General features: G+C 46.6%; 1 protein-coding gene across 22 annotated transcripts in view; it reads left to right on the top strand.

Moving 5' to 3' along the window:
• LOC129483539 (voltage-dependent L-type calcium channel subunit alpha-1C) overlaps positions 1-27,546 on the top strand; it is a 630,682-nt gene that overhangs the window by 394,108 nt on the left and 209,028 nt on the right. For all 22 annotated transcript variants that reach the window (XM_055281126.2, XM_055281127.2, XM_063639851.1 and 19 more), the window contains exon 5: positions 4,103-4,242. In XM_055281126.2, coding sequence (XP_055137101.1) covers positions 4,103-4,242 — 140 coding nt within the window. The remainder of the gene's footprint in view (positions 1-4,102; positions 4,243-27,546) is intronic.

Here is a 27,546-nt window from a genome sequence, read left to right as displayed (position 1 = left end):
TGCCCTGGTTCATAGTTCAGATCTGATATGGAGACCCACTCCTAATACCTGGGCTCCCTCCTTGATCCCAGACCCCTCTGTTGAAGAAACACGACCCAGCATGTAGTGCACTCTATGGCAATGAATCTGTAGCATCCTCTGGGTATAAAGGACAGAAATCACCCTGCACGCCCTTTCCCCTATTTTTCTCGGTTGCCACGAAAAGCCCAAAATTATTGAGTCATCTCTCATCACCCGGACTCCTGTTCCCATGTGGCTCTGTGCATCCTCTGATCTAATCCCTCCTTTCTCACCACCCCACTGCGGAAACCTTCCCACTGTGCCCTCCCATCCCCATAGTCCCTCGCCTGTTTAGGGTCAGCCAACTTTTCTGTAAGGGCCAGATGCTGGTTTTCATCTTTGTGGGCCATGCAGTCTCTGTTCCAGCTACTCCGCCCTGCCCAGCAGCAGGACAAGAGTGGTATCTCCATGACTGGGTGTAACTGAATTCCAACAAAACTTTACAAAACAGGTGGCCCAGTTCTCAGCTTCCTTTCTGGTGACTTCCTGATTCTCCCCTGAGGGCACAGCTTTCTCTGCTCTCTCTCAGCAGGCGGCCACTTCCTCTCCCAGAAGGCTCCTTCCACTGCACCAGGTTGCCACGTCTAAGGGGGCCCTGCCAGCTCCTGATTTCTGCTCCACTGCACCCACCCGCCTCCCTGGAGCCCTCCAGTTTTGACGTTTGTGTCATAGATCCTCTATGCCTTCTCTTTACTGCAGCCTTCTGCAGACCTTTGAGTCACCCCTTCTTGTGCCTTGAGGACACGGGCTCTTGGCTCACTCTACCTCACTCCAACACTCACTTCTCCACCTTCCTGCAGTAGCTTCTTGGTTCCTGGATATCTGGCTTCTGGAGAGCCTATCTCAGTAGGCCCACTCCCATGGTTATAAGCCAATATCCCTGTCACCACTGATAACACCTCCCCCATAATCCCTAATCTAACATCCTACTCTCTAACCAGCACCACCGTCTTTCCGGTCTGCTCCCTCTCTCACGCTGACTCCCACGATCCCTTCGTCCCATTGCACTCTTCATCCCTGCCACCACGTCCACGCTCCTTCCAGCCAGCTCAGATGCCCTGTGCCACTGCTGCCCTCACTCACTTGCATTTATGCTCAGCATTCTTAGTCTTCTGTCTATCTTGCACACCTGGAAAAACACCAACCCTAATCAAGGCCAACCAGAGATCTGATTGGTACCTGGAAAGGGTCAAGAAATCTGCAAAGTTGAGCAGAGTCTCACTTTACACTCATGACCTCTGACCTCGGGTAGGCCCTCGGTGACACCTGAGGGCCCTCCTGCTTTGTCCGCACTCCATTCACCCTTCTGCTTTCTGAGATAATTCTTTCAGCACCCTTGCCTCTCTCTTCACACTTCCCATCTCCTTCCCCTTTCACATTTTTGGCTGATGGCCCCGTTTCCCCTGTTCCCTGAGAAAGATGCAATCAGCAGGAAACTTTCATATATTCCCACAACCACGCATCTATGCCGACAGTGCGCCTTCTCACTGAACCACGACACACGGCACTGCCCCTGCGCAGGTGGACACCCTTCGTGTGCACCCATCCCCTTCTGGCCAGTGAGGGAGCTCCGTCCTTCCAGCAACGGTTCCCTCTCGCTTCTATGTCATCACATTTTCTGCCTCTGTTAGATGATTCCCATCACATAGAAAACTGCTGTCGTATCTCCCATTCAGAAACAAAACCCTCTTGACTCCACTCCTACTTCTAGTAACCCCCTTTTTTTCTCTGCTCATTTAGAGCAAAATTTCTCAAAAGACTCGTCTATACGGTAGCCACATGTGGCCATTCAGCACTTGAAATGTGGCTAATCTGAATTGCAATAATAATAATTATAAGTAGAAAACATACAGCATATTTCAAAGATTTAGTACAAAACAAGGAAGGACAAATGTCTCATGAATGATTTTTTATATTTATTACATGTTGAGATGATAATATTTTGGCTCTGTTGGGTGAAATAAAATCTGTGATCACTGTTAATTTCACCTGTTTTTACTTTTTAATGTGGCTCCTAGCAAAGGTAAATTACACATGCAGCCCACACTTGTGGCTTGCATCATATTTCTGTTGGCTAGGGCTGTCTATCCTCACGGCCTCCCACTCCTCCCATGCTCTCTTGAACCTTTGTCTGCTAGGCGTTTGTCCACATCGCTGCACCAACACAGATGCCTTCAAGGTCTGAATGGTCTTGGTGTTGCTAAACCCAACGGTCGGTGTCCAGCCATGTCTCTGCAGCATGTGACACCACCGCCTGTTCACTGACCACTCTCTTCGTCGGACGCCGTTCTCTCCATATCCCTGCTCTGCAAGCCATCTCTCATCAGTCTCTCTTGTTGATTTCTCCTCTCTTGACCCCTCAATGTGGGAGCACTGCAGGGTTGGGTCCTTTCACATCCTCACCTTCTGCATTGGTCTCCTAGGTAGTCACATATGATTTGACTTTAAATATGAACTATACAACTGCTGCGCTTTTGTCTGTAGCTTGGATCTCCCCACTGACCTCCAGACACAGTAGAACCAACTCAAGACATGCATTCGATGTCCAAGCAACAACTCAAACTTCAAGAAGTTCTCAGCAGAACCCTTGATGTCCATTCCACCATATCTCATCATTCCTGTTGCTCACGCCCAAACTGTTGGAATCTCCTCTGATTCCCCTCTCTTTCTCACACCTCACATCTAGTCCATCAGCCAGTCCCACCAGCTTTATCTTAAGGTAAATCTGGTATCTAACTTTTTCTCACTACCTCCAACACCACCACTTGTTCTGAGCCACCAGTGTCTCGCACCTGGGTGACTGCAGCAGCTGGTCTCTGGCCTCGCCCCCGACAGGGGCGTCTCCCACAACAGCAGAATGATTCTTTTAGACCTGTAGTTAGATCATGTCACTCTCCTGCTCAAAGTCCCCCAATGGCTTCTGTCTCAGAGAGGATACCAGTACCTGGTGGGGTTCCCTGTTTCCTCTCCGACTTCCTCTCCCACAGTTCCCCCTTTCCCTGCCCTGCTCCAGCCACACTGGTCGCTGTTGTTCCTCTAACGCACACCCTGCCCCTCCCTTGGGCCCCTGGCTCACCTGCTTCCTCTGCCTGGAGCAGTCTCCAGGTAGTGAAGTGGGTCCCGCCCTCACTTCCCATAGGCCTCTGCTCAAGTGTCACCTGCAGGGAGTTCTTTGTGCAGACCTCTCAAGTGGGAAGGAAGGCGGCCCTCACCCTGTCTCTGCAGAGCCCTTCCCGGCTCCTCCTCCTCAGCACTCATCACTCTAAGCTGCAGTGTCTGTTTACTGATTGCTCAGTCTGTCTCCCTGCTAGAATGTAAGTTCCATGAGGGGAAGGGCTTTGTCCATTTTGCTATAGCCCCAGTGTCTAGAACAGTGCCCGGCACACCGTAGGTGTTCTTGTTTGTTGGAGGAGTGAGTATGCCAGCTCAGACCTAAAGTGGCAAGGCTGAAAGCCCTGCGTCTCAGTTACATGCATGTGTGGTTTTACCCCACTGGAGACCTTCTTGTTTAACCACTCAACCATTCATTCATTTGTGCAGCATGCACCTCCTGAGCAGCCACCAAGGCCAGCACAAAGGAGATTTCCATGGGCCAGGAACAAGTCAAAGAGAGGGGGTCTCTAGAAGGAAGGAGGTGGGGAAACAGAGCACATGGTTGCTGGCACCCCTGGGAGGGGCGCTAGGATACCGTGGAGAAGCCGGAGGGCTCCTCAAGGAGATATGGACTGACGACAGACTTCACCTGCTTCCCACGTTTGTCCAGCGCTTGTCCAGCTCCTGCCTTTATGATGGCAGAGGGCCCGCCCCTCAGCTCGCTCAGGCCTCCCTGGGCCATGGTGGCACCCTGGGCATGGCCACCACCCACACTGAGGGGATGTCAGCTTACAACCACCCCCAGACTCCATGCACACCCACAATGCCCGCCCCTGGGCTGGAGACGCCTGCGCAACCTGCCTTTCCGGGCTGTATCCAGAGGTCAGAGCCCCAGCTGGGCAAAAAACACCCCAGTCCTGACAGTCCTTCTCTCTTTCCTCTCTTCTAGGCTTTTTAGTGCAATTTTAGAACAAGCAACCAAAGCAGACGGGGCAAACGCTCTCGGAGGGAAAGGGGCCGGATTTGATGTGAAGGCACTGAGGGCCTTCCGCGTGCTGCGCCCCCTGCGGCTGGTGTCCGGAGTCCCAAGTAAGTGAAGCCTGTTCTTGTGTACAGTGTTATCTCCTCACCACTTTCTGCTGTCCTTTGTTGAATTGCCAAGAACACTCTGCAAAGGGACCTGATTCCATGTAAGTGGAAGGGTTTTTGTTTTTGTTTTAAAATGAGTTCCTTTGATCTGAAGAACCCAACTCTGATGTAAGTACCTTAAAACGCACTGTGGTCCCACCTCCTGGAAACTCCTGGAGAAAGTTCACAGCAGTCACTCCGCCACATGAATACTACATAAAAGAAGTAATCCCATGGCCATCTGAGCCACCCTGGAGGCCCTGGGATGGGGATTTAAATACGTTTTGCAGCAGAAAAGCCAAGTGGGCTAATCCCCGAGGCTCCAGAGCACTTTAGCTAATGAGATTCTCTCTACTTTCTGTATTTTTCCAAAGAACAATCAGGAAAGCATCAGTGGATGTTCTAAAAGTTCCGTTTTGACCTTTCTCCCAGCCCTCTCCTCCCTTCCTGTCAAATGGAGCAGCCCGGGCCTCAGGAGCCCTACTGGGGACACCACGCCTGTCATTGTGAGAACTGATTTTTCCCAAAGAGAGGAGGGTATTCCGCTCTCATCAGAATCAGGGGAAGGGTTTGGAGAGGTATTGCCTATCCGGATGTCAGTCACATGGACAATGCCTCTTCTGCCTCTTCTCCAGAAGCCTGGCCCATTATGGATGCACCCCAGGTACTGAACACGGTGGCTTCAGGCCCCCTGGGAAGGCACAAGCAAACCCCAGCCCCAGGTGCTCCTGGGAGCTCAGTCCACTTTAGAACTCCTCCTGCTCTTCCCTCTTCAGTTTGTGGTATCTGAGAACAATTCTGGACTCATTTGCTTAAATTTTGCTTTCAGTTCAGCTCTGGTAGATTTGGCCCGTGACTCAAGACATAGGAGACCCCTCAGACTAGGCTAGGATCGGATGAGTTTGGAGATGGGGTGAGGGACAGGAAGACAGAGGACCTCCGAATGCACAGCCTCTCCTACCCATGCCATGCACTGAGCACTTGGTTACCGCTGTGCTGCTGAGTGGTATCATTTGGAGTCATGAAACTGTGGACATGTGAGGGACTTTATATGAACCCGTTTACTTTTTGTCCACGCATGGAACAGTGAAAAGATCTTCCTGTGACTTTAATTAACTAGCAATAGAGCCAAGACTAGAATCAGGTCTTCTGATTTCTAGACCAGCTCTCTTCCCTGCCATACAGCACTGCCTCTTTTAAGGAATTAAGTGGTATATATCTCGATTGTCTTGGATTTTTTTTCTTTTCTTTTCTTTTTTCCTTTTTTTTTTTTTTTTGAGACGGAGTCACACTCCGTCCCCAGGCTGGAGTGCAGTGGCACAATCTCAGCTCACTGCAACCTCCGCCTCCCAGGTTCAAGCAATTCTCCTGCCTCAGCCTCCCGAGTATCTGGGACTACAGGTGCTTGCCACCACGCCCGGCTAATTTTTGTTTTTTTGTGGGTTTGTTTTTTTTTTTTTGTATTTTTAGTAGAGATGGTGTTTCGCCATGTTAGCTAGGATGGTTTCGATCTCCTGACTTCGTGATCCGCCTGCCTTGGCCTCCCAAAGTGCTGAGATTACAGGCGTGAGCCACTGCGCCTGGCAGATTGTCTTGGATTTTTACATATGTATCCTGTCTCTTAAACTACACTATAAGCCCTTTGAAACCCAGAACTGTGCCTTCTATTGCCTCTGATTCCCACACAACATAAGAGAAGGGAACTTACTGAATAACCAAAAGCAAGAGTTTGTTTTCTTTGCAGTGGGACTCCCTGGGCAAAGCTTGTGGCCTGTCTTAGGCTCAAAAGGCACACAGAACTGAGCACACAAGCACAATTAAAGCAGACTTTCTCTGCTCGGCCTTAACTGTCTGGGGGTACTTAGGAATAGAAACTGCGTATATCATGGCCAGGACCCACTTCTTTTTGAAGCCTAAATTATTTGGGTTTTCCTTGTCAATCAGCCATAACTCAATAGCCAAAATCAGGAAGTAGGAAGGTGACTTTGAACATGACTTTAAGGAGCTTGTAACGGTACTGCCAGTGTGTCAGTGATAGCAACTAGGTGTTAATTCCAGATGCCAGCCAACCAAGCAAAATGGACACAATGACCCCTGACCTGTTATCTATGTACTTATTAGGGGCCTGCAGTTTTTATTAGGGGTATTAAGGCATATCATAAAGAACACTCATGGTCCTTTCACTAGAGAAATTTGACAGTCTAATGAAAGAGTATAATAGTCAGCTTTTGCTGTGGAAATAAACAATCCCAAACTCTCCATGGCTTACAACCAGCAACATTTACAGCTGGCTTATAGCACCTGAGGATGGTGGTCAGCTGCAGCTCTTCTGCACTCAGCTGGACCCTGGGCTTGACCACGTTCTGCATGCCATCCAATTCTGGAGCCCAGGCGGAAGGAGCCCTCACCTTCGGTGGTAGGCCTTGTGGTTGTCATGGCTGAGGGCAGATGCTCACAAAATGGGGCTTAGAGCCAAACTGCACCAGCAACTTAAGGCTTATGCTTAAATGTGGCTTCTGTCTTAGCTGTTCACATTCCGCTGGCCAAAGCAAGTCACATGGCCAGCCTCAAAGATAATGGGGCCAAGAAGCGTGCTGTACCTGCAGAGAAGCATGGGTGAACGATGGGGAACACATAGCAGCCTACCACAAAGAGACTGAGGAGATGATTGTTATCAACAGCTGTAGCTACAGTAATTGCTCTAGTACAGAGATTCTTAATTAGAGATGAATGTGGTTGAGAGCCACTCATGCTACAGTGCATTAAAAGGAAGAATTAGATTAGATCAGGTCACTTGGTTTCCACTACAGAGGAAACTTCCCGAGGACGGAGCCCTGTCTCCATCTGCACTTAAGTAAGGTAGACGTGTCTTGTAGTGATCAGGAAGCAGTAACGCTCCTAGGAATTCTCTCAAGAGGATGAAGGCCTCAAATGCAAGGCCCTCCTGTTACCTGCTGTGCAGTCCAGGAAAATATTTTCGCCATTAGAGATGATGACGCTGAGATGGTTTTACTGTTGTGGGTGCCGTGTAGGTAGCTCCATGCTTATGCATAGGAGCAACAACTGTGTCTGGTTTCCTTTGGGTCACCAGTAAAATGGTGACTCTTCCTCAGCTTATCCAGCCTTCTGCCCTTGCTTGCTGGAATAGTGTCTGTGCAGCTTTTGAAACAGGGAACCATGCAGACCATGGTGGATGAGTGCACTGTACCAGTGTGGTTGGTGTCATCTACAAAGATGTTAACAATATCTCCCCTGACTACACACCTAGACAAATGCCTCCGTCTTCTACTTCTCATAGCCGTAGGTTATCTCTTTCTGTATTTCAGCAAAACTCCTCAGGAGTTGCCTCTACCTGTTGTCTGTGATTCTTGTCCTCCCATTCTCTCTTGAATCCACTCTGATGGGGCTTTCTTCCCCACTGCTGCACCAAAACATCTGTCCAGACCATCAGTGATCACCGTTACCGCACCCAGTGCTCTGTCCTCCAGGGCCATGTTACATGATCTGTTGGCAGCTTTGGAGACAGCTGATGGCTCCTTGTCTTTGAGCCACCGTTGCCCTTGGCCCTTGGAACACTGCTCTTTCTTAGCTCTGCCGTTCATTCACTTGTTTCTTCTTGGAATCCTTTGCTGACTTCTGTCTCATCTTCTCACCCTCTTAACATTGGGAAGCTCCAGGGGTAGATCCTGAGACCTCTCCTCTGTCTGCACTCACTCCCTAGTTGTCATGTCCAGCCTCTTGGTGTTAAATATAATCTGTGTATCTTCCAGTAACCACCAGCTGTGTGTCACCAGCCCAGACCATTTTTCCAAACCTAGACTTGTATCCCTCCCTGCCAACTCTGTTCCTCTCCTGTCTGAATAGCTAATAAGTATCTTGCACTTAGCAAGACCCATGCAGAACTCTCAGTCTTCCCAAAGTCTTTCTCAGCTCGATAAATGCTAGCCTCATCCTTCTAGCTTCTCAGGCCTTATTGGACTTACTTCTTTTTCTCACTCTTTGATTACAATCCATCAGAAAATCCTATGAGCTTTACCCTCCAAACATATCAAGAATTTGTCTCTTACCACCTGCACACTCACCTCAGCGCTGGCCGCCCTTGCCTCTGGCCTGGATGATGGCAACAGCCTCCCCCAGGAGTCTCTGCCTCAATCCCTGTCATGGCCCGGACCTAACACAGGATTCAAACGGCCCTCTGAACAGCCAAGTCGGATCATGCTCCTGCCCTGCTCAGGACCCTCCAAGGCTTCCCTGACTTGCCCAGAGTGAGTGCCAAAGTCCCATAGGCCCTGCGATCTCACGCCGCCTTCCTCCCTGAGCTCGCCTCCTTCACCCTCCCCTCCTCTCCCTCCTCACCAGCCCTCCACAGTGACCCCCTTGCTATTCCTCCAACATTCCAAGCTCACCCCACTGTGGGGTGGTGGCTGGCACTTGCTCCTTCTGTCTGAACGCCCTCGGCTCATCTATCCATACAGGCCTGCGCACCTCCTCGGCTCCCCTGTCAGCTCAGCTCTCTGCACAGGCCTGCGCACCTCCTCGGCACCCCTCTCGGCTCAGCTCTCCATACAGGCCTGCACACCTCCTTGGCCCCCGCTGATGCCATCCCCTCACTCACCGTTCATCCACCCTTTCCTGCTCCATTTCCCCACATCACCTCTCACCATCTGCCATTCTATATGTGTACGTGTTCATTTGCTTATTACCTCTTACCTCATGAGAATGTAACCTACGTGAGGCCAGCAATTTTTGGTTAGTTCTGTTCACGGCTCTGTCCTCAGTGGGTGATAAATATCTGTAGAATGAACAAACATGGTGACACGGACGCCCATGGCGGCTGGCATGGCTTCACATCGCAGGCCCTGAGAGCCACCCCACCCACTAAAATGGTGTGAATGCTGCCAGCTTCCTGGACATGTGCCTTTGCTGGCCTTTCCGAAGGGTCTTTACTTCTTCTGTCTCATTTGATCTTCATGACAATTGGGTGATATGAAGAAATGTACATAGGTGATATGTAGATATGTAGGGTTTTTCTTATAACAAATAGGTTCATTGGGCCATTTTTGACATCTGCAATTCTAAACCAATAGTGTTAGACGCCCCAAAAGTTGCATTTTTTTTTTTTTTTTTTTTTTTTTTGAGATGGAGTCTTGCTCTGTCACCCAGGCTGGAGTGCAGTGGCATGATCTCGGCTCACTGTAAGCTCCACCTCCTGGGTTCACGCCATTCTCCTGCCTCAGCCTCCTGAGTAGCTGGGACTACAGGCGCCCGCCACCATGCCCAGCTAATTTTTTGTATTTTTAGTAGAGACGGGGTTTCACCACGTTAACCAGGATGGTCTTGATCTCCTGACCTCGTGATCCGCCAGCCTCGGCCTCCCAAAGTGCTGGGATTACAGGCGAGCCACCGCGCCTGGCCTAAAAGTTGCATTTTTTAAATGCACATATATGTACTAAATGTCATTGAAATCCTATGATCACAGGTTATGGAAATAGATGATTGCGAGAGTACAAGTCCATGAGTCATTTATCAATTTGTTCAACAAAATCGACTGAGTACTTATTTTATGTAAGATTTTGCTAGCCATTATAGCGGATACAGAAGTGAGTCAGATGCTAAGTGTGTTCTAGAGAGCTTGAAGTGTAGTAGAAGAAAAAATATTCATAAAAATGATTATATAGAATAAAAATTGGAGATGTCAAAAAGGAAAGTTTAGGTAAGATGTGCGATGTGATGAATTCTGTGACAAGCCATGCATTGGAGACGCCATACTTTGGGGAGTGTGGATAGAGAATCAGGAGAGCCTTCTTGGAGAAGGTAGCATTTGGGATGCAACTTGAAGGATGAGTGAGGAGAGGCATTCCAGGAAATCACACAAAGGAAGGAGAGTGGCCATGGCCCTGGAGATGCACACTGTGAGGCTGCAAGGCTAATGGCTTGATTACACTGCAGAGGTGAAAATCAAATTGGCTCTTCCAATGGAGTTCTGTGTAGTTGAAAGATTGGGCCATTTGGCTTCATAGAGACTCTTCTACAGTATCAGAATCAGTTCTCTCTGCTGTGAGCATCCACTCTCCCATGGCAGCCGTGCTGTGCAGCATGCGTATTACACCGAAGACTAAGCCATATGGAGGAATCAACGTATGGAGGAATCAGCGAGGTGAACAATAGGGAGAGTTGTGGTTAAATATTTGCAATGTATATGCAAGGAGTACATTTGCTTGTGAAGCAGTAAGCAAGGGGTTGTTTCCTGCTTTCCGTTTCATCTCATATGCCTTCTGGAGAAGAACTTTCAGGAGGGACTTGATAAACGGAGAAGTCAGATGGAGATGAGAAAGATGTGTAGGGTCTTTGACGAAAACTCAGAGCAACCTAGACTTGATCTGATGATGAAGGAAACTGAAAAATCGCCTCTGGGTAAGACCCGCACTAGCCTTGGAAGACACCCTTCACTCATCATGAATGTTTATTCAGCACTCTCTGTGAGCCAAGCACAAAGCTAGGTACGGGGACAGAGGTAGATAGTGCCCTCCCATCAGTCAAAACAGAACACCTGTCCAGTTTTCATAAGGACCATCCAGTCCAGATTTGATAAGAGAACATCTTTTTAGAGCAGATAGTCAAAATCATGTAACTCAGCCCCTGAAACTGACGTATTTTGGAGTTCAGAGAATATCCCCTAGTCAGAGCAGAGGCTCAAGCCCACACTGCTTCACTCTTCATCCTTTGCTTTTTCCACTGCCTGTGTCCTCATCTTCTCAGACTTCCCTTTAATCCTGGTTAATGTGATTTCGATTTAGCCCTAATGGAATGCTTTAAGGACTTTTCATGGGATACATTTTTCCTAGTATGTGAGTCTTTACAAGCTTAGATCTTTCAGGATGTCCCTTTTGTCAGTAAAATGTTATATTTAGAAGCACACAGAATAGAAAACAGCTCGCTATTAAACGGAAGTTTGCTTTCATCCTGAGAGGTGAGAAGGAGCACTGAGGACCATGTGTGGACAGAGGTCAGAAGCTTCCATTTTTCCTTGCTCAGGTGCGGACTGTTTCCTGAAAACAAATCAGCACCAGTTAATAGACAAATATCTGTGGGGTGGATACCATAAAGAAGGCAAGGAAAGCCTTAAGACATGCTGGTTTTGAACATGAGCTCTTGAATCAGACTGCTGGCTTCTGCCACTTACTGACTCTGGCCTTAGGGAAGTTGCTAGGCCTCTCTGTGCCTTAGTTTCCTCCTATGTAAAATGGGAATTGTAATCGAACGTATTAACACATGCTGTTGGAAAGACTAAATGAGTTAATGCATTCAAAGCACTTTAATGGTGTCCTGCTTATAGTAAGTGCTCAGTTAAGTGGTAGCTGTTACATTATATTACATATGTAGACTAGAAATAGAGGACAAGGTCATTCTCAAGAGACAACAAATATACTTTAAAAGATAAGGAATATTCAAGAGTTAAGTAGCAATTTGAGACCAAAAATCACCAGAGAGGCATGTGTATGATTATTTGACTTGCTTAGTGTAGATGATGAAATGGATTCAAGGGGAGAGTTTACCAGGGACTGTGGCAGTCTGTAAAGTTTTATGAAGGAGGTCATACCGGAGATAAGCCCTGAGGTTTATGTGGAACAGGCAGGGATGGGGATGGAAGGACGTCTGAGGGTGAAAACCTCGTTTGTTTAGATCACCAATGTGGGCCAGTCTCGGCCAGCACGTAGGTGTGGGGTGCCCAAACCTATTACCGAAAAGGAAGTATGGGTAGTGAGAATCAGGAGACAAAAGTCCGCAGTGAGCAGACTGAGCTGGGTCTTGGATGGCATGCCAATAGGCAGTTTGCTAAACAGCCACTGCGGTTCACCCTCCATACGAAACGTTCAAAAAACCGCACTGCAAAGACAGCTAAGTGTCTTGGAAATCTACAAAAGAAGGTCAGAACTGACCATGAATCTTGAATTCCAGGGAGGTTCACGAACCCACCCGGGCTGGTGGCAGAGCTGGGGTCAGAGCCATACCGAAGCTGCCACTGCTGTCTCCCACCCTGCATGACCTCCATCCCAGAAGCCAGGTCTGGGCCATCCTGCTCTGTCCTGAGCATCCTGCCAGAAAATCTTATGCTGCTTGACACCAAACACTCTTTTTTTAAAAAATTGTTACTGATACGATGAATATTGACTTAAAAATTCCTGCTGCAGAAGTTGAAAACTCACCTGAGTGCCAAGTCCCCAGGTGAACCACATTCATCCTGAGATGTAGTTTTCCTCCCAGGATGGGTTCTCCCCTCCTGGGGATTAGTCACCGTGAAACTGGCCACACTGATTAGCAAGTGGTGCCAGTTAATCAGACCCACTAGGGGCATATTAGAGCTACTAAAAGCAACTTTTCTGAGTGTTTTCACACTTTGATGGTTTAAAGGCACTCATGCTGTCCTGTCTGAAATTTGCTGTTGGTAAATTGAGCCACATCCCATCGTGGCTCCCAAGAAAGTGTTTTCTGGCCTGGGTGGTGCCGCATTGTGCAAGAGAGGAGGCTAGGCAGCAGGTAGGGTCCCTGCAAACAGCTCCTGAACCTCGCTTGCAGTTGAGGACACCTCCCAGTCTGGACTGATAAGAGAACATCTTTCTAGAGCAGATATTCAAAATCATGTAACTCAGCCCCTGAAACTGACACATCTTGGAGTCCCAGAGAAGATCCCAGACTCAGGGAAGAGGGTGAAACCACAGTGCTTCATTCCCCATCCACTGCCTGTGTCCTCATCTTCCCAGACTTCCCTTTAATTCTGGTTGATGTGATTTAGCACTGAAGTGCCCACAGGATGCTGCTGGTGCAGCAGAGGACCCAGCCTCCAGCCCTGCATTCACCCAAACAAGCCCGGAGACCTTGGGCAGGTCTGCCCTCCCTTTGGACTTTGTCCTGCATCTGGGGCTTGAAGGGTCTGGACCGGCTGGTCTCTGCATCCCCTTCCCTCTCCCACGTGCTCATCCCCACCGCACCAGGCTGGACCCTCCCTGCTTGCAGACCTTCAGCCTCTCCACCCCTTGTTCTCACCCCCTCTCATGTCCTTGGCCTTGGCCCTCATTCTCCCCTCACTTTCTATTTTGCTTCCTCTTGCTTTTTATCCCCTTTGTCTTATGGGGTCTTACAGGCCACGTACCCTTAAACAACACGAGGGGACACTTACAAAGCTACTTATGAGGACAGGGGCATGTGCAGGGGGCCACCTCCGAGGCCGTCCCTCATTCTCCTTCAAACAGCGCTGGAGGCTGCCTGGTCCCCCTGCCCGCCCATCGGCGATGGTCCCTATGACATCTTCTAAGCCCTTTCCCTCCCACTTCTTTCACTGCCACAGGAAGCACGCAAACCTTGTCCCCTGTATGCATCTCATGGCACTGTTCCTGAATCCGAATGTCTGGGTGGGAGGGGACTAGGCTAGCACAACCAAGTATGTACAACTAGAATGTAGGCTCCATTCTACAGAGAGGAGCGCTGCAGCCAGAGGGCCACATGGCTTCCTCAAGGTCACAGAGTGACCTGGTGGCAGGTGAGCAGGACCCTTGCTTCCTGCACAGTCTGTAAGGGGACTCTGATGGCGATGGTGAGGGAACCCTCAGGGCTGCTGATCTTTGGCACCCCCAGGTCTCCCAGCCTCCCCAGGAGGGAGGAAGGCCCCGGGACCGGCTCCCCGCCTTCCCACCCAGGCAGCCTGGGGTTGTGCTCTGCAAACGGAGCAGAGCACCCTGGAGGGCAGCCAGAGACAGCAGGGGGTGGGCGAGGGACCCTTCACACTGCAGGAGCCTTGCCTGTCAGAAACGGAATTTAGAACGGGGTGGGTCCCACACCCGGCCCCGCCCCTTAGCGTCTGCCAGGCCCACCCTCTCCCCCGGTGTCTCCTGATTTCCCAGTGTGGACAGTCTTTCCCCTTGACCGCTGCCTCCCCAGTTAAGCAACTCTCTTCCCGGCCTCGTCCCAGGTGCCCCTGAAAGACGCCTGGGCCAGCAGCTCAAGGCCCACTCAGAGTCCCGACCCTGCTGCGACTTCTCTGTTGCCCTGCCAGGTGCTTTGCCTCAGTTTCTCACTCTACAAAGAGTGAGTGATGGGGTGCCATGGATAAGGAGGAGATTGCATCTGTGCAGCCCTGCGAGCTCCCAGCATCCGAGACCTCTTAGAGAGGGACGCTGTGGGTTGGGAGGAGCCACCGCACCAGATAGGGAGGCAAGAGGCCTCCCATGTGGCAAAGTGAGCTGATTGACACAGTAAGCACACAGCTTCCCGCCTCTGCTGTAGTGGAGTTTCACTGAGAGGTTACTGAATATCAACAACAGTATGTGGCTGAACTGGGAACATCTCTATTATTTAGTGTTCTAGATACAGCAGGTAAAAAGTCCTCATGGCAAAGAACGCCTGCAGTCACACAGGAACGTCACATGTGTGCTAAGGCACACACACATTCCTCCAGTCACGAACTGGTCTCTTTTTGATTTGAGAACAAAATGTAGGAGGCAGTGATAAATGTTAGGGTTACCTCCAACTACAAGCAATATTCAGCATCCGTTCAAGGCCTTCAGACTCAAAGAGCTTGATTAGCTGATGAATCGGCCCAGTGGTCTAGGAACACAGGGACGTTATCCCTAATTTAGAGATAGGCAGATCCAGGCTATCTAGTTCAGACTGTTTTCTGGTCGGGATAACTCCCTCCGGGACTTGGTTTCTGTTGTTTGGAAGAGAACACAGCTTCCTGAGCCGAGTGGAATCACATTGCTTCTGGGCTGTAAGGCGCCCTGCCTGGCTCTAAAGATTGGGAGTGGTTCATAGTTTGCCTGTTGCCTTATTTATGTTTCAAGAGTTGTGAGCCCCTTGGGTGGCAGGGCCTGATGGCAAATAGTATTGTTGTCACCTCAGGAATTGTGATGGGGTGGAAGGCACTCCGGCCTGCCGGTGAGGAGACCAGGGACCTAAGTCTGACCAGCTGTGTGACCTTGTCATTTAACCTCTGACCCTCAGCTTCCTCATCTGTAAAATGGGAGGGTACAACTGTATTCACCCTAGAGTTTTAGCCTTTAAATGCCGACCCTACTCACCTTTCACCATGGCAATTGCCCTCTGAATCATGCGTAATTTTCAGTCAGCTGACTTCTTGAGCACCCCCTTGCATGTTAGTTTTTTTTTGTTGTTTCTTTTTTAATATTTGGCTTGGGAACATTTCAGAGCCACCAAGGTTGTTGCCATTTCTGTTGTAGGTACCCCAGTAGACTGTGTGGTGTGTGACCTCAAGGATATACAGAATCACATTGGGAGGGGAAAAACATGTTGGTGTGTGTATATATAGATCTATATATCGATCTATATATTGATATATAGATCGATATATATACAAACATTAGCCAGCGGAAATGGTTCTGTGCCTCTCACAAAAAGCTCACAAAACACTGTGGTCTGTGGCAGCAGCAAATGGTACTGATGATGATATTGATGACGATGATATTGATTGATGATATTGATGATTATATTGATGATGAAGACAGAAAGATATCTTCACTCAGACATGCCATTGATCAAGAGCATTTATTCAGAAACTACTAATCTGCCAGGCGTCGCGCCACGCGACACGAGCCACCAGTCTGTTTCTTCATCGATGCCGCATTGTGTTGATACTGGCAAAGGACTGAAATAGGAAATGCACTTATGTCACAGGAGGTGTCAAGCTGTTTGTCAGGGCAGAAAAGAGGAGAATAATCTGGCACACGGTGTAGACATCTTCCCTCTGAAGGCATGGGTGGTTGGAACAGCATGTCGTCAGGTGAGTTTTCAGTGTTGCTTCAAGTTCTAAGCTGGGATAATTCTGAGTATTCTTAAATGTACTACCGTTGGAGGATAATGGAAAAGTGCCGAACTCAGAAAAAGCCTTGGGACTGTGAGTACCATCACCTGCATGGAGGAGACACCCGGAAAAAGTATAATGCCTTCTTCAAGCTGTTTTTACTAGACCATATAGTCCTACTAATAAACACTTGTGCAAAACAGAAATACTTTTTAAAAAATAATATATTTATTCACTTAATTTTCCCAGAAATAATGCCTTGATCGTGTATTTTCCCCAGAAATTGTTAGACTTACCTTCTGTGGTCAACAAGAGCTTTCCTGAATCTCTTGAGATTTAGTGAAAGCAGGTAGATGTAAACTATATTAATTAAATTGCGTTTTCCAGAAATAAAAAAAAAACCTTGAATACCTCTAAAATTCCTCTGAGTATTATCATCCTGTGCTTTGTTGATAGAGAATAGCAGTGACCTAAGAATTTCTTTTGTAACCACTAATTCTAGACCTGAGGTGTCATGGCAGAGTATGACCCTGGGCAAATGCCACTCTTTCAGCTCCCAATATAGTAAGTTTCATGCGTGTCCGTGTGAAGAGACCACCAAACAGGCTTTGTGTGAGCAATAAAGCTTTTAATCACCTGGGTGCAGGCGGGCTGAGTCCGAAAAGAGAGTCAGCAAAGGGAGATAGGGGTGGGGCCATTTTATAAGACTTGGGCAGGTAAAGGATAATTACAGTCAAAGGGGGTTTGTTCTCTGGCAGGCAGGAGTGGGGGTCGCAAGGTGCTCAGTGGGGGAGCTTTTGAGCCAGGAAGAGCCAGGAAAAGGACTTTCACAAGGTAATGTCATCACTTAAGGCAAGGACCGGCCATTTACCCTTCTTTTGTGGCGGAATGTCATCAGTTAAGGCGGGGCAGGGCATATTCACTTCTTTTGTGATTCTTCAGTTCCTTCAGGCCGTCTGGGCGTATACGTGCAAGTCACAGGGGATGCGATGGCTTGGCTTGGGCTCAGAGGCCTGACGGTAAGCAATCACACAGTCCAGAGGTGGGAGAATAGGTCCTAAAATAAGACCAGGTATTTATTAAGCACTCATCATGAGCCCAGGACCGTGGCAGATGGTATAATCATCACAGGAAACAAGCGGGCTTCTTAAACTCAGGAAGTTCCATAATGGATTTCCTTTGGTGTCTGGAAACCCCCAAACAGGAAATCCCAGAGAAGGTGATGACTGATTAAAAATAATGGCAATAATAAAGGCCACTTAGACTTAGAAGTGACCCAGGCTTTCTAAATGTTGGAAAGAAAAATGAGGGGGGGGAATGAAATGAAGATCCAGTAAGGCCAGTGTCCTGTGAAGTGATCAATACGCAGAACGTGAGCCCCATGTGTCTGTTATTATTGGTTGATTCTCTCGTGCTGATTCATGACACTTAGTGGTTAAAGACTCAGATGGTGGAATCCCACGACCTACGTTCAAATTCCTAGAGCCACCATTTATTAGCTGTGTGCCTCGATTTCCTGATCTATAAAATGGGGGCTAAAATTACACCTGCCTGCTTCATGGAGTTTTTGTGAGGATTAAATAAGTAAATGCTTTTAAAGCAATAGAATTGTGTTAAACACACAGGAAGCATTCAGCAAATACTAGCTACTAGTACTCCTTGGGTCCAGCTCCCTATCTGTCTACCTCAGGCTCCAAGTTGGACTGATCAGAGAAGGGGACCTTCTATACTTGAATTTTTTTTTTTTTTTTTTTTTGAGACCGAGTCTCGCTCTGTCTCCCAGGCTGCATTGTCAAGATCTCGGCTCACTGCAACCGCCCCCTCCTGGGTTCAAATGATTCTCGTGCCTCATCTCCCAAGTAGCTGGGATTATAGGCATGTGCCACCACGCCTGGCTAATTTTTGTATTTTTTGGAAAGACAGGGTTTCACCACGTTGGCCAGGCTGGTCTCGAATTCCTGACCTCAGGTTACCTGCTCTCCTCGGCCTCCCAAAATGCTGGGATTACAGGTATGAGCCACTGCACCTTTATACATCATTTAAAAAATAACTATTGAAGCATAATTTATATTCAATAAAATTCACATATTTTAAGTGAATAACCTTAAAATCATAGAATTTCACTTTCCCAGCCCCGTCGTGTGCGACTGCTGTCTTCTATTTACACATACTTTATAAGTTCCACTCAACAGTGCTATTATTTTTACTTTAGTCAATTGTCTTTTAAGTAAATCATGGGAAAAAATAGAACAGTATTTTATATTTACCTACTTATTTATTCTTTCTTGTGCTTCCGCTGCACATTCTGTAGATCCAAATTCCCTTCTGGTATCATTTCCCCTTATCTTGAAGCAACCCAATAGCATTTCTGTAATATAGGTCTGCTGCTGGCGAATTAGCTAAGCTTTTGTTTATCTGAACATGTCTTTTGCCATCCTCTTTTGAAGAATATTTTTGCTGGTATAGAGTTCTTGATTGACAGGTTTGTTTTTTTTTTTTTTCTTTCAGACCTTTAAAGATGTTCCATTTTCTCCTGGTTTCCACTATCTCTGATGAGAAGTCATTGATTTTTTTTTTTTTTTTTTCCTGAGATGGAGTCTCACTCTCTCGCCCAGACTGGAGTGCAGTGGCACGATCTCAGCTCACTGCAACCTCCGCCTCCCAGGTTCAAGCACTTCTCTGCCTCAGCCTCCCGGGTAGCTGAGATTACAGGTGCCTGCCACCACACCTGGCTAATTTTTGTATTTTTAGTAGAGATGGGGTTTCACCATCTTGGCCAGGCTGGTCTTGAACTCCTGACCTTGTGATCCACCTGCCTCGGCCTCCCAAAGTGCTGGGATTACAGGCGTGAGCCACCGCCTGGCCTGATATTATTATTATTATTTCCCTGCACATAATGTTTCTTTCTTTGCTGACTGCTTTTAAAATTTTCTCTCTCAGTTTTCAGCAGTTTGACTATGATGTGCATCATTATTATTTTCATTGTATTTGTTCTGCTTGGAGTTTTCTGAGCTTCTCAGATACACTCATAAATGAGAAGTTTTCAAGTTCGGGACTTTTGGGGCCATCACTTCTTCAAATTTTTTTTTCTACTCCATTCTCACTCTTCTCTTGCTGGGACTCCTATTGTACATGGTGTTTGGCCATGTTATAGTATCTCATTGGTCCCCGGGGCTTTGTTCAGTTTTCTTCAGTCTTTTATTCTCTGTGTTCCACAGATCAGTTCATTTCTGTTGATTATTCTTTCAGTTGACTCACGTTTCCTCTAATGTCTCCATCTTCATTAAGCCTATTCGTAATTTTTCATTTCAGTTACTTTTCAATTACGGAATTTCCATTTTGTTCCTTTTTATAGTTCCCATTTAGTTGTGGAATTCTCTGTGTTTCTCCCTTTAAGATCATATACTCATTTATTTCCTTTAATCAGTTTTTCTTCCATCCTTTAAATATATGTATCTATATATGGATACATATGTAGCACTCTCTCTCTATATATATATCTCTCTACACACCCACATATATATAGCTGTTTGCAAATCGTTCTCTGCCAAGTCCAGCATCTGAACAATCTCATTTTTTGTTTCCTATTGACTGCTTTTTTCCTTGACTATCAAATTTTATATTTCTTTATATGTCTAGTGATTTCTTTTTACTGAATATTAGAATCATGAATAATATGTTGTTGTGACTCTGGATCTTTTCATATTCCTAAAAGTATTGGTTCGTCAGCAGACAGTTTACCATGAAAGTGTGTAGGCTTGGTTTTATGCCTGTTGGTGCTGACACATTGAAAGTGCAAACCCCTCGACCTCCAAATTTAATTTTCCCCTCCTGATGTTGTCAGGGCGTTGATTTTGGCTTTGCCAGGGTGGATATAGAGTGGGTCTCACTGTAGACGAAGGGCCTTACTCCCAGGAGGTGCCCTCGCAGTGTCAGAGTCATCTGTCCAGGGTGGTAATGAGATGTTAACTAGGTCTCTCCACAATTTCACGCCCGTAAGTCCAACCTTCTGACACTGCTTTTTCCCCAGCACTGATTACCCTATACCACCTCTTTTCTGCTCTCAACCCTAAAGCAGCTGCTATCTGATATGCCTTATTGGTTTCACCTTGTACCTGTACAACCCAGCCCTAAGCCATGGACACACAGGCAACCCCTACACAAACTTCTAGGGCCCCGTATCTACCTCGCTGTCTCTTCTGGGTGTCCCACCACAGCCACTTCAGCTTCCCACGTTCCGACCTGATTTCTGCCTTCTCAATTCCGTGGGCCTGCAGTGGTGTGCTTGAACTGTAGCTCTTTGTGCTGCCCTCAGGAAACTGTTCTTAATTATAGTATATTAGATAATATAATATGTTATATATTACCTTATATGTCACACATTTACTGAGGACTTATTGTGTATAAGGCACAGTAGTCATTGGAAGAAGGAAAGGTACTAGAATCTTGCTTTATTTGGAAAATGACAACTTAGAACATTTTAGAGCCAGATTGTGCTTTCTCATCCAATGTACACCTTTTAAGGATACTGAAACCTAGACCCAAAAGGTGACATGACTTGTCAAGGTCACACAGTTATTAATAGCAGAAGAGGAAATAGCCTGGCATTTTCCCCCACTAAATCCCTCCAAAAATATATTTAAAAAGAAAATCTAAGCATGATTTTTAGAAATTTTTCCCACTATAGAAAATTTGGTTAGTGCCAAAGTCCCTATTGATGCAATAGTGATTTGAGCCAGAATTAGAAAATAAGTAAGTACGTGACCCTAAGAGCGTTTTGTTCGAGTTACATAGAAAGATTAGCTTATGGCGTAGAGTTACCATAAGTTGGCAGCAATGAACAAATTTGGTTCTTTGTTACACTCCATCTCAAGAACATCCAGGGAAGAGAAAGCTATTGCCTGGGTGTAATGAAAAAAAAAAAAAAAATCATTAGAAAGGCATAATTAAGACTAGTTTAGTAACTCACTCAACTAGATAACTGTATAATGAATACATCTCATTTACCACCAAAACCATAGAGATATTTTGAAGTTTTCCCCAAAAGTATACCTTTTTTACATTTCTAAAGGAAGGAGTGAGGATTTGCAGTGAGTGTAACCAAGCCACCTTTTCCTCCTGTTGGGCCTTATTATCAAGTACGTTGCTCAGCAAACAGCCAGTCCTCAGAAACTTCACTCCAAGAGGCTCTGTCAAGGGTTTGGCACTAAGAGAATTTGGCAAAGATTTTCCAATGCTCTAGAATATATCCTTGTATTCAAAACCCAGTTGTCTGGTTCTGGGAGTGAGTGTGGCAGGAAAAGCTACAGTTGGATTCCGTAGGTAGTTTCTCCCATAAGAAGTACAGGCCAGGCCAGGCGCAGTGGCTCACGCCTGTAATCCCAGCACTTTGGGAGGCCGAGGCAGGCAGATCACTTGAGGCCAGGAGTTTGAGACCAGCCTGGCCAACATGACGAAACCCCGTCTCTACTAAAAATACAAAAACTTAGCCGGACATGGTGGCACACGCTGGTAATCCCAGTTACTCGGGAGGCTGAGGCAGGAGAATCACTTGAACCTGGGAGGTGCAGGTTGCAGTGAGCTGAGATCACGCCATTGCACTCCAGCCTGGGCAACAACAGCGAAACTCCATCTCAAAAAAAGAAAAAGAAGGAAATGCAGGCCACTTTTGCTTTCAGAAATGGCAGTTGAGATGATTCAGATCAACTGTCCTGCTGAGGACAAGTAGAAATGCTGGACAAAATATTGTAAATCATCTTTCTGGAACTTGGAAAAGATGCCTGATAGAAACAAATGTGAATCCTCTGTGGAGAAAGATAACATCATCACCGTTTTCAAATTATTTTGAAAACCAATTGTGTGAAAATAAGGTTTTGGCTAGGCGCGGTGGCTCACGCTTGTAGTCCCAGCACTTTGGGAGGCTGAGGCGGGCGGATCACAAGGTCAGGAGATCGAGACCATCCTGGCTAACACGGTGAAACCGCATCTCTACTAAAAATACAAAAAATTAGCCGGGCGCGGTGGCGGGCACCTCTAGTCCCAGCTACTTGGGAGGCTGAGGCAGGAGAATGGCGTGAATCCGGGAGGCAGAGCTTGCAGTGAGCTGAGATTGCACCACTGCACTCCAGCCTGGGCAACAGAGCGAGACTCTGTCTCAAAAAAAAAAAAAAAAAGAAAATAAGGTTTCATTCATGATACCAAATAACTAGATACACAAGGAGACAAAGTAACCTGAGTGAAAATGGGGAAAAACTATAGACCATAGAAATAGACTCACAGGGAATCAAGATGCTGGAATTATCAGATATAGACCTGAAAATAACTGTATTTACCACATTCAGAGATATCAAAGACAGGACTGGTAATTTTCCAAAGAACCAGATATGGAAAAGAACCAAATGTAAATTTTAGAAATGAAAAATACAATCACTGAAATGAAAAATGCAGTAAATGGATTTAAAAGAAGACTTGGCACAGCTGAAAACAGTTATTGAACTAGAGAGAGGGCAGGGAAAAATACTGATAATCAAACACAGACGCTGAAAAGAATTGGGAATGCAGAAAAGTGTACAGAATATTAGGGAATAAATGGATGCTCACATTTATGAAATTTTTTTTCCTACATCTGACAGAATCGTTATTTTTAAATTAATGTGAATTATATATTAACTTGTTATGGAAGCATAATATAGTGGTTATCTTGGTGTAGGAAGGGCGAGTGGGGCTGCTGTAGAGCTGATGGGGTTTTATGTCTTGGTCTGAGTAATAGTTGCATGGTTGTTTGTTTTGTGATAAATCATACATTGTAACATCCCCCTTTCTTGCATCTTTTGTGTGTATATTTCAGTTTTTTCCAAAAAAAAAAAAGATGTAAGAAGAAGCAAAAGTACAGGCCCAGGTAGCTACATCGTTGGCAGATGCCGAAAGAGATCTGCTCCTTATTCTGCCTGGAGCAGAAAACTACAGTTTGCCACCAATAGGGAGGCAGCGCAGAGGGACAGCCATCGTGATGCAATCACTTCCAGTGGATTAGAGTTGTCATGAGAGATGCACTGTTGAGAAGGATTGTGAGGCCTCATCTGGACCAGAGGGAAGGAGCAACATCTGCCATGGTGCAGGGCCAAGAAGTGGCACATGTGTGCAGTGTAGTTGTCATTTTGCCTGGATAATGGCTAAGGAATGGAAGTGGTAGCTTCAAGTTGGCTTGGCTTCTAATTCCAACTCTGCCATTTACCAAGTGTGTAATCTGGGACAATTTATCTGTCTTACCTAAGCCTCATTTCTTGTTTCTGTATTAAGACGGTTGGGGAATTAAATGAAACAATGTACGTAAAGCACTTATGTGGTACCCAGCAGGTGCTAAGTCCTCGGGAAATGGTAGTTAATACTATTATTGTTGTTGTTTGCTTTAGATCATCTTGCCTGCCTTTCACCATATGCAGTTTTCTTCTAACACAGGGTTTCTTTTATGTCTTTTTCTCTGAACTTCTCTTTTCAATCCACATTGGTAATATAAAAAATTAATTCGACTTGAAGGCTGATATTTTAATTACTCCTAAAGTTTTAATTTATTGGGGAACCAGTTATCCACCATCCCTTTCCTAGGACAAGAACCCTCCTTTAGTGTTCCTCATACCATGTGTGGGATGCAGAATTTATTAATATGGAAAGGCTAAATTAAAAATAAATGAAAATCTCTAATGAATAAGGGCACTCTAATGAGAACATGCAAAAATCATAAAACTTGAGGCTGTAGGAGAGCTATCCAGGCAATAGTTCTTTCCCCCTTTATAGGAAGCTTTTTTCCCAGTAAGAAAATGCATTAGTCACTTTTGAAGCTCAGCGTGATAAACTTACTCCTTTCCCCAAGGGAGAACTATCTGCCTTCCTAGTTCTAGACCTATTTTCTTTTGAAAGCCATTAAGCCTGTGAGACCATTAAAAGTGTCTGTTACTTCATCAGCCAAATGAAGGCAGAAAACATGATCTGTGAGATTCATCACGTCTCCAGCTTCTAGCCGGTGCAACATGATTCATGGAGATCAGAAGTAAGCGTGGGCTAGTAGTCACAACCTGATGATGACAGTGGTGATTGCCACCACCACAAATGCTGAAAGGAGCACTCATTTTTAGAAGCAGTCAGGTATGACTTTGGAAGATGAGGACCCAGAGTTGGCTAGTGAGTTATAGTAAGAGGATATTTGTCTGATCACTATCCCTGGGAGGGAACTTGTTGGCTCACAAAACTTAGAAGCCCTCCAGATGGAATACCTCCTCCTGGCTTAAGGGAATGGTGATGGTGGCACATAGAAAGCCACTCTGTCTTGTCTGCCAGCCATCCTCCAATTGCACTACCACATCTGCTCTCCACCCTTCCCCACTCTGCTGTCTGGCTGGGGAGTTGATCAGATGGCCTCCATCAACAGGCTGCCTCGTCTGCAGCTTGTAGTTGGGTTCAGTCAATGGGGAGCCGAGCAAGAGCTCAGCAGGTGGGAGCAGGGTGAGGCCAGATTCTTCTGTCCCCAGATCCTTCCCTGCAGGTCTGGGCTGGCATTGTCACAGCCTCTCCAAGTGGGCCTTTCTACAAAATGCTGTCCTTCCCACTTTCCGTAACCACTCTTTCCACTTACTTCTTCAGCCTAGTGGTGTTAATAGATCACTGTTGTTGCCACTTCCAGGCCACCCTTGTGGTTCTCTTTACCCCATCATACCTTCATAAAAAGTACCAGTCATCTCAAATTATCTTAATTTGAGTGTGAGGAGGTGGTGGGACAACCTCGTAGAAATATCTGGTAGATTTATGAAGCATGTCTTAAACTCAGAAGAGAGGACAAAGGAAATAAATGTAAGTACAGGTGTGGATGCATCTACTTAGTGGTGACTGTTGGACTCTTAGGAAGGAGTGAAGTGCCTGAATTTTCTGAGAGAGAGTTTAGAGAGAGCCACACAATGGGCAGAAGACTAACAGAATAAAAGGGCAGAGAGAAGCTCCACCCATGGATGCAGCTCACAGGTCCACGCTACTGGGAACTGTTTTCCTATTTTCCTAGGTGAAGATAGTCTCTCCCTCTCCTCTATGCTTCCACAGTCCTTTGGGCATAATTCTTAGGAATATTATCACTGGCTTTGCAATGAGCTGTTTCCATGGCTGCCTCCGCATCTAGCTGAAAGCTCATGGGCAGGGACTGCATCATTTTTGCCCCTGTGATATTCCCCAGACTCAAACAGGCCCAGAAGGGAGGGAGGGAATAACAGAAGTGAAGAATTAAATACAGAGTTGCAGGAGAACCAAAATTGTGCCCTGTGATGGAGACAAGGAGAGACCATTTTGAAAAGAAGCGAGTCATCAATAACGTCAAATAGGTCAAGGAGAATGATGGCCAAGCCAAGGCATGGATGGGCCCCGTTGGAGCCATCAGTAACCTTGAGGATGCAAGCTCCATGAGAGTGGCAGTGACAGAAGCCACCAGCGAGAGGGGAATTCAGGTGGAGCTGCTTAAACCTATAAAGCTGCTGCTCTGGGTTGTGACTCTCTGCATGGCTCTTGAATGGCTGTTACTGCTCCTGGAAGGAGAGGCACTCACACAGCACTTGTGCTCCCCAGTAGTGCAGTACAGGTATGTGGTTCCTGGTCTTGCCCTCTGCAGTGATCATGAGTTTACAAATAAAAATTAAAAACTTAATAACCCCGCAGGACCCTCACAACAGTTAGTGTATGATATTTTCTGCATCCAGCGTTGGCTTCATGTACTTTACTGATTATACAAATTATTTGAAAGAGTGATATATTGAGGATAACCCCCATGCAGGTAAAAATCCAGTCACTGCTTAAGAGCATCTCAGAACCCCAACAAGACTGGATGAGGTTGCTGCAGCCTCCCAGGATGGCCAGCATGCCCTAGGGTCTGGCTGCTGCTTGGTGGAGCAGCAGCTGCGGTGTCACTTGAGACCTGATTAGAAATGCAAACTCATTCCCCATCCACGATGGAGAATTAGAATCCACATTTTGACAAGATCCTAGGGGACCTATGTGCTCATTTACCCTAAAGGGTCCCACTGAGACCTGTGTCACGCTTGTAAGACCACACTTCAAATAACAATGGCTGTCACTGATATGGCTTTTACTATGGGCCTGACGTTGTTCTGGGCACTTTGCTTAAATTAACTTGTTTAATCCTCACAGCAACTTTATGGGATAGGTAAATGATCATCCTCTCTTTAAGATGAGGTCAATAGTTGGTACAAGGACACATGGCTGAGACATGGTGGGATTGGGATTCATTGGAGTCATTTGGCTCCAAGGGTCCCTCTTCTTCAACCACTGCACTCTCCTCCTCCTCCCACCTCGCATGGCAATCAGCAAGTGCTTCATAGGTTCTCCGTAGGTGCTTGGAAGATGCACAAGTGAGGGATGGCATAGCTGTCTGTGGTAGCTTCAAGAAAGGGAATCTTGACCATCTGGGGAAAGCTTTCTACAGCCTGGGTACACCTGCCTCTCTCATTATGGAAGGGAGAGACTCTCTGATAGTATTTTCTCAGATAGAGGACGTAGCTGAGGATGGAAAACTTCATTCTAGATTCCCCTCTGGGAGAAGCTGGTGTTTGATCTACACTTTCTTAGAATCTGTGTCTCAAGTCCAAGGTTAGTGAGGTTCAAGGGCAGTTATGGAGCTCGGTGGGCACAGTAAGGACAGGGCCCTTCACTTGAATACCTGTTTTTTTTTTTTAAGTTTTTAAAAAAAATATCTTAAATTTTCTTTTTCTTTTTTAGAGACAGGGCCTTTTTCTGTCACCCAGGCTGGAGTGCAGTAGTATGATCATAGTTCACTGTAAACTTGAACTCCTGGGCTCAAGTGATCTGCCCACCTCTGCCTCCTGAAGTGCTGGGATTACAGGCCTAAAGCCACTGTGCCTGGCCTTGAACACCTGTCTTAAGAGAAATCTATTTATTTCAGATGGCATCCAATTCTAAGAGGAAGGACTTGTAGCGAAGCTTAGAATTTGCCCACCATCCAGTGACTCTTTTTGTTTGGATTTGGCTAAAGTTTGTTGGGAAATACAGAAGGCATAACTTGCTTTGGTAGGGCCAGCCTCTCAGTCAGCCATCATTCAGCTAATCAGACATCTGGATTAAGCAGTATGACTTTCTCTTCCATTCTGCAAGGACAGCCAGTTCAAGTTATGGAGCAGCTTTTTAAAAGTCCATGTCCTGACTCCTGCCCCAGTCCTGAAAGTGGGCTGTTGCCTTAATGCTGGCTTGAAGCACAGCAGAATCCAGAGTCAGCCCCACTCCTGGGAAGCCCTGACTGCATCGGGATCGGGGATATCACATGTAGAAGGGGTTTTCCCGGCTTGAGGTCGACTCGCCATTTCTTTTCATCCAGGCTTTCTGTATTGGCAGAATCTCACATGGGGCTGCAGCCCCCTCTTCCGTTGGATTGGGTCTGCTGA

Source organism: Symphalangus syndactylus, chromosome 5 (genome assembly GCF_028878055.3).
Source record: "Symphalangus syndactylus isolate Jambi chromosome 5, NHGRI_mSymSyn1-v2.1_pri, whole genome shotgun sequence".
Taxonomy (NCBI): domain Eukaryota; kingdom Metazoa; phylum Chordata; class Mammalia; order Primates; family Hylobatidae; genus Symphalangus; species Symphalangus syndactylus.
Note: the sequence above shows the minus strand (reverse complement) of the source record. Positions and strands in the feature narration are given on the sequence as shown.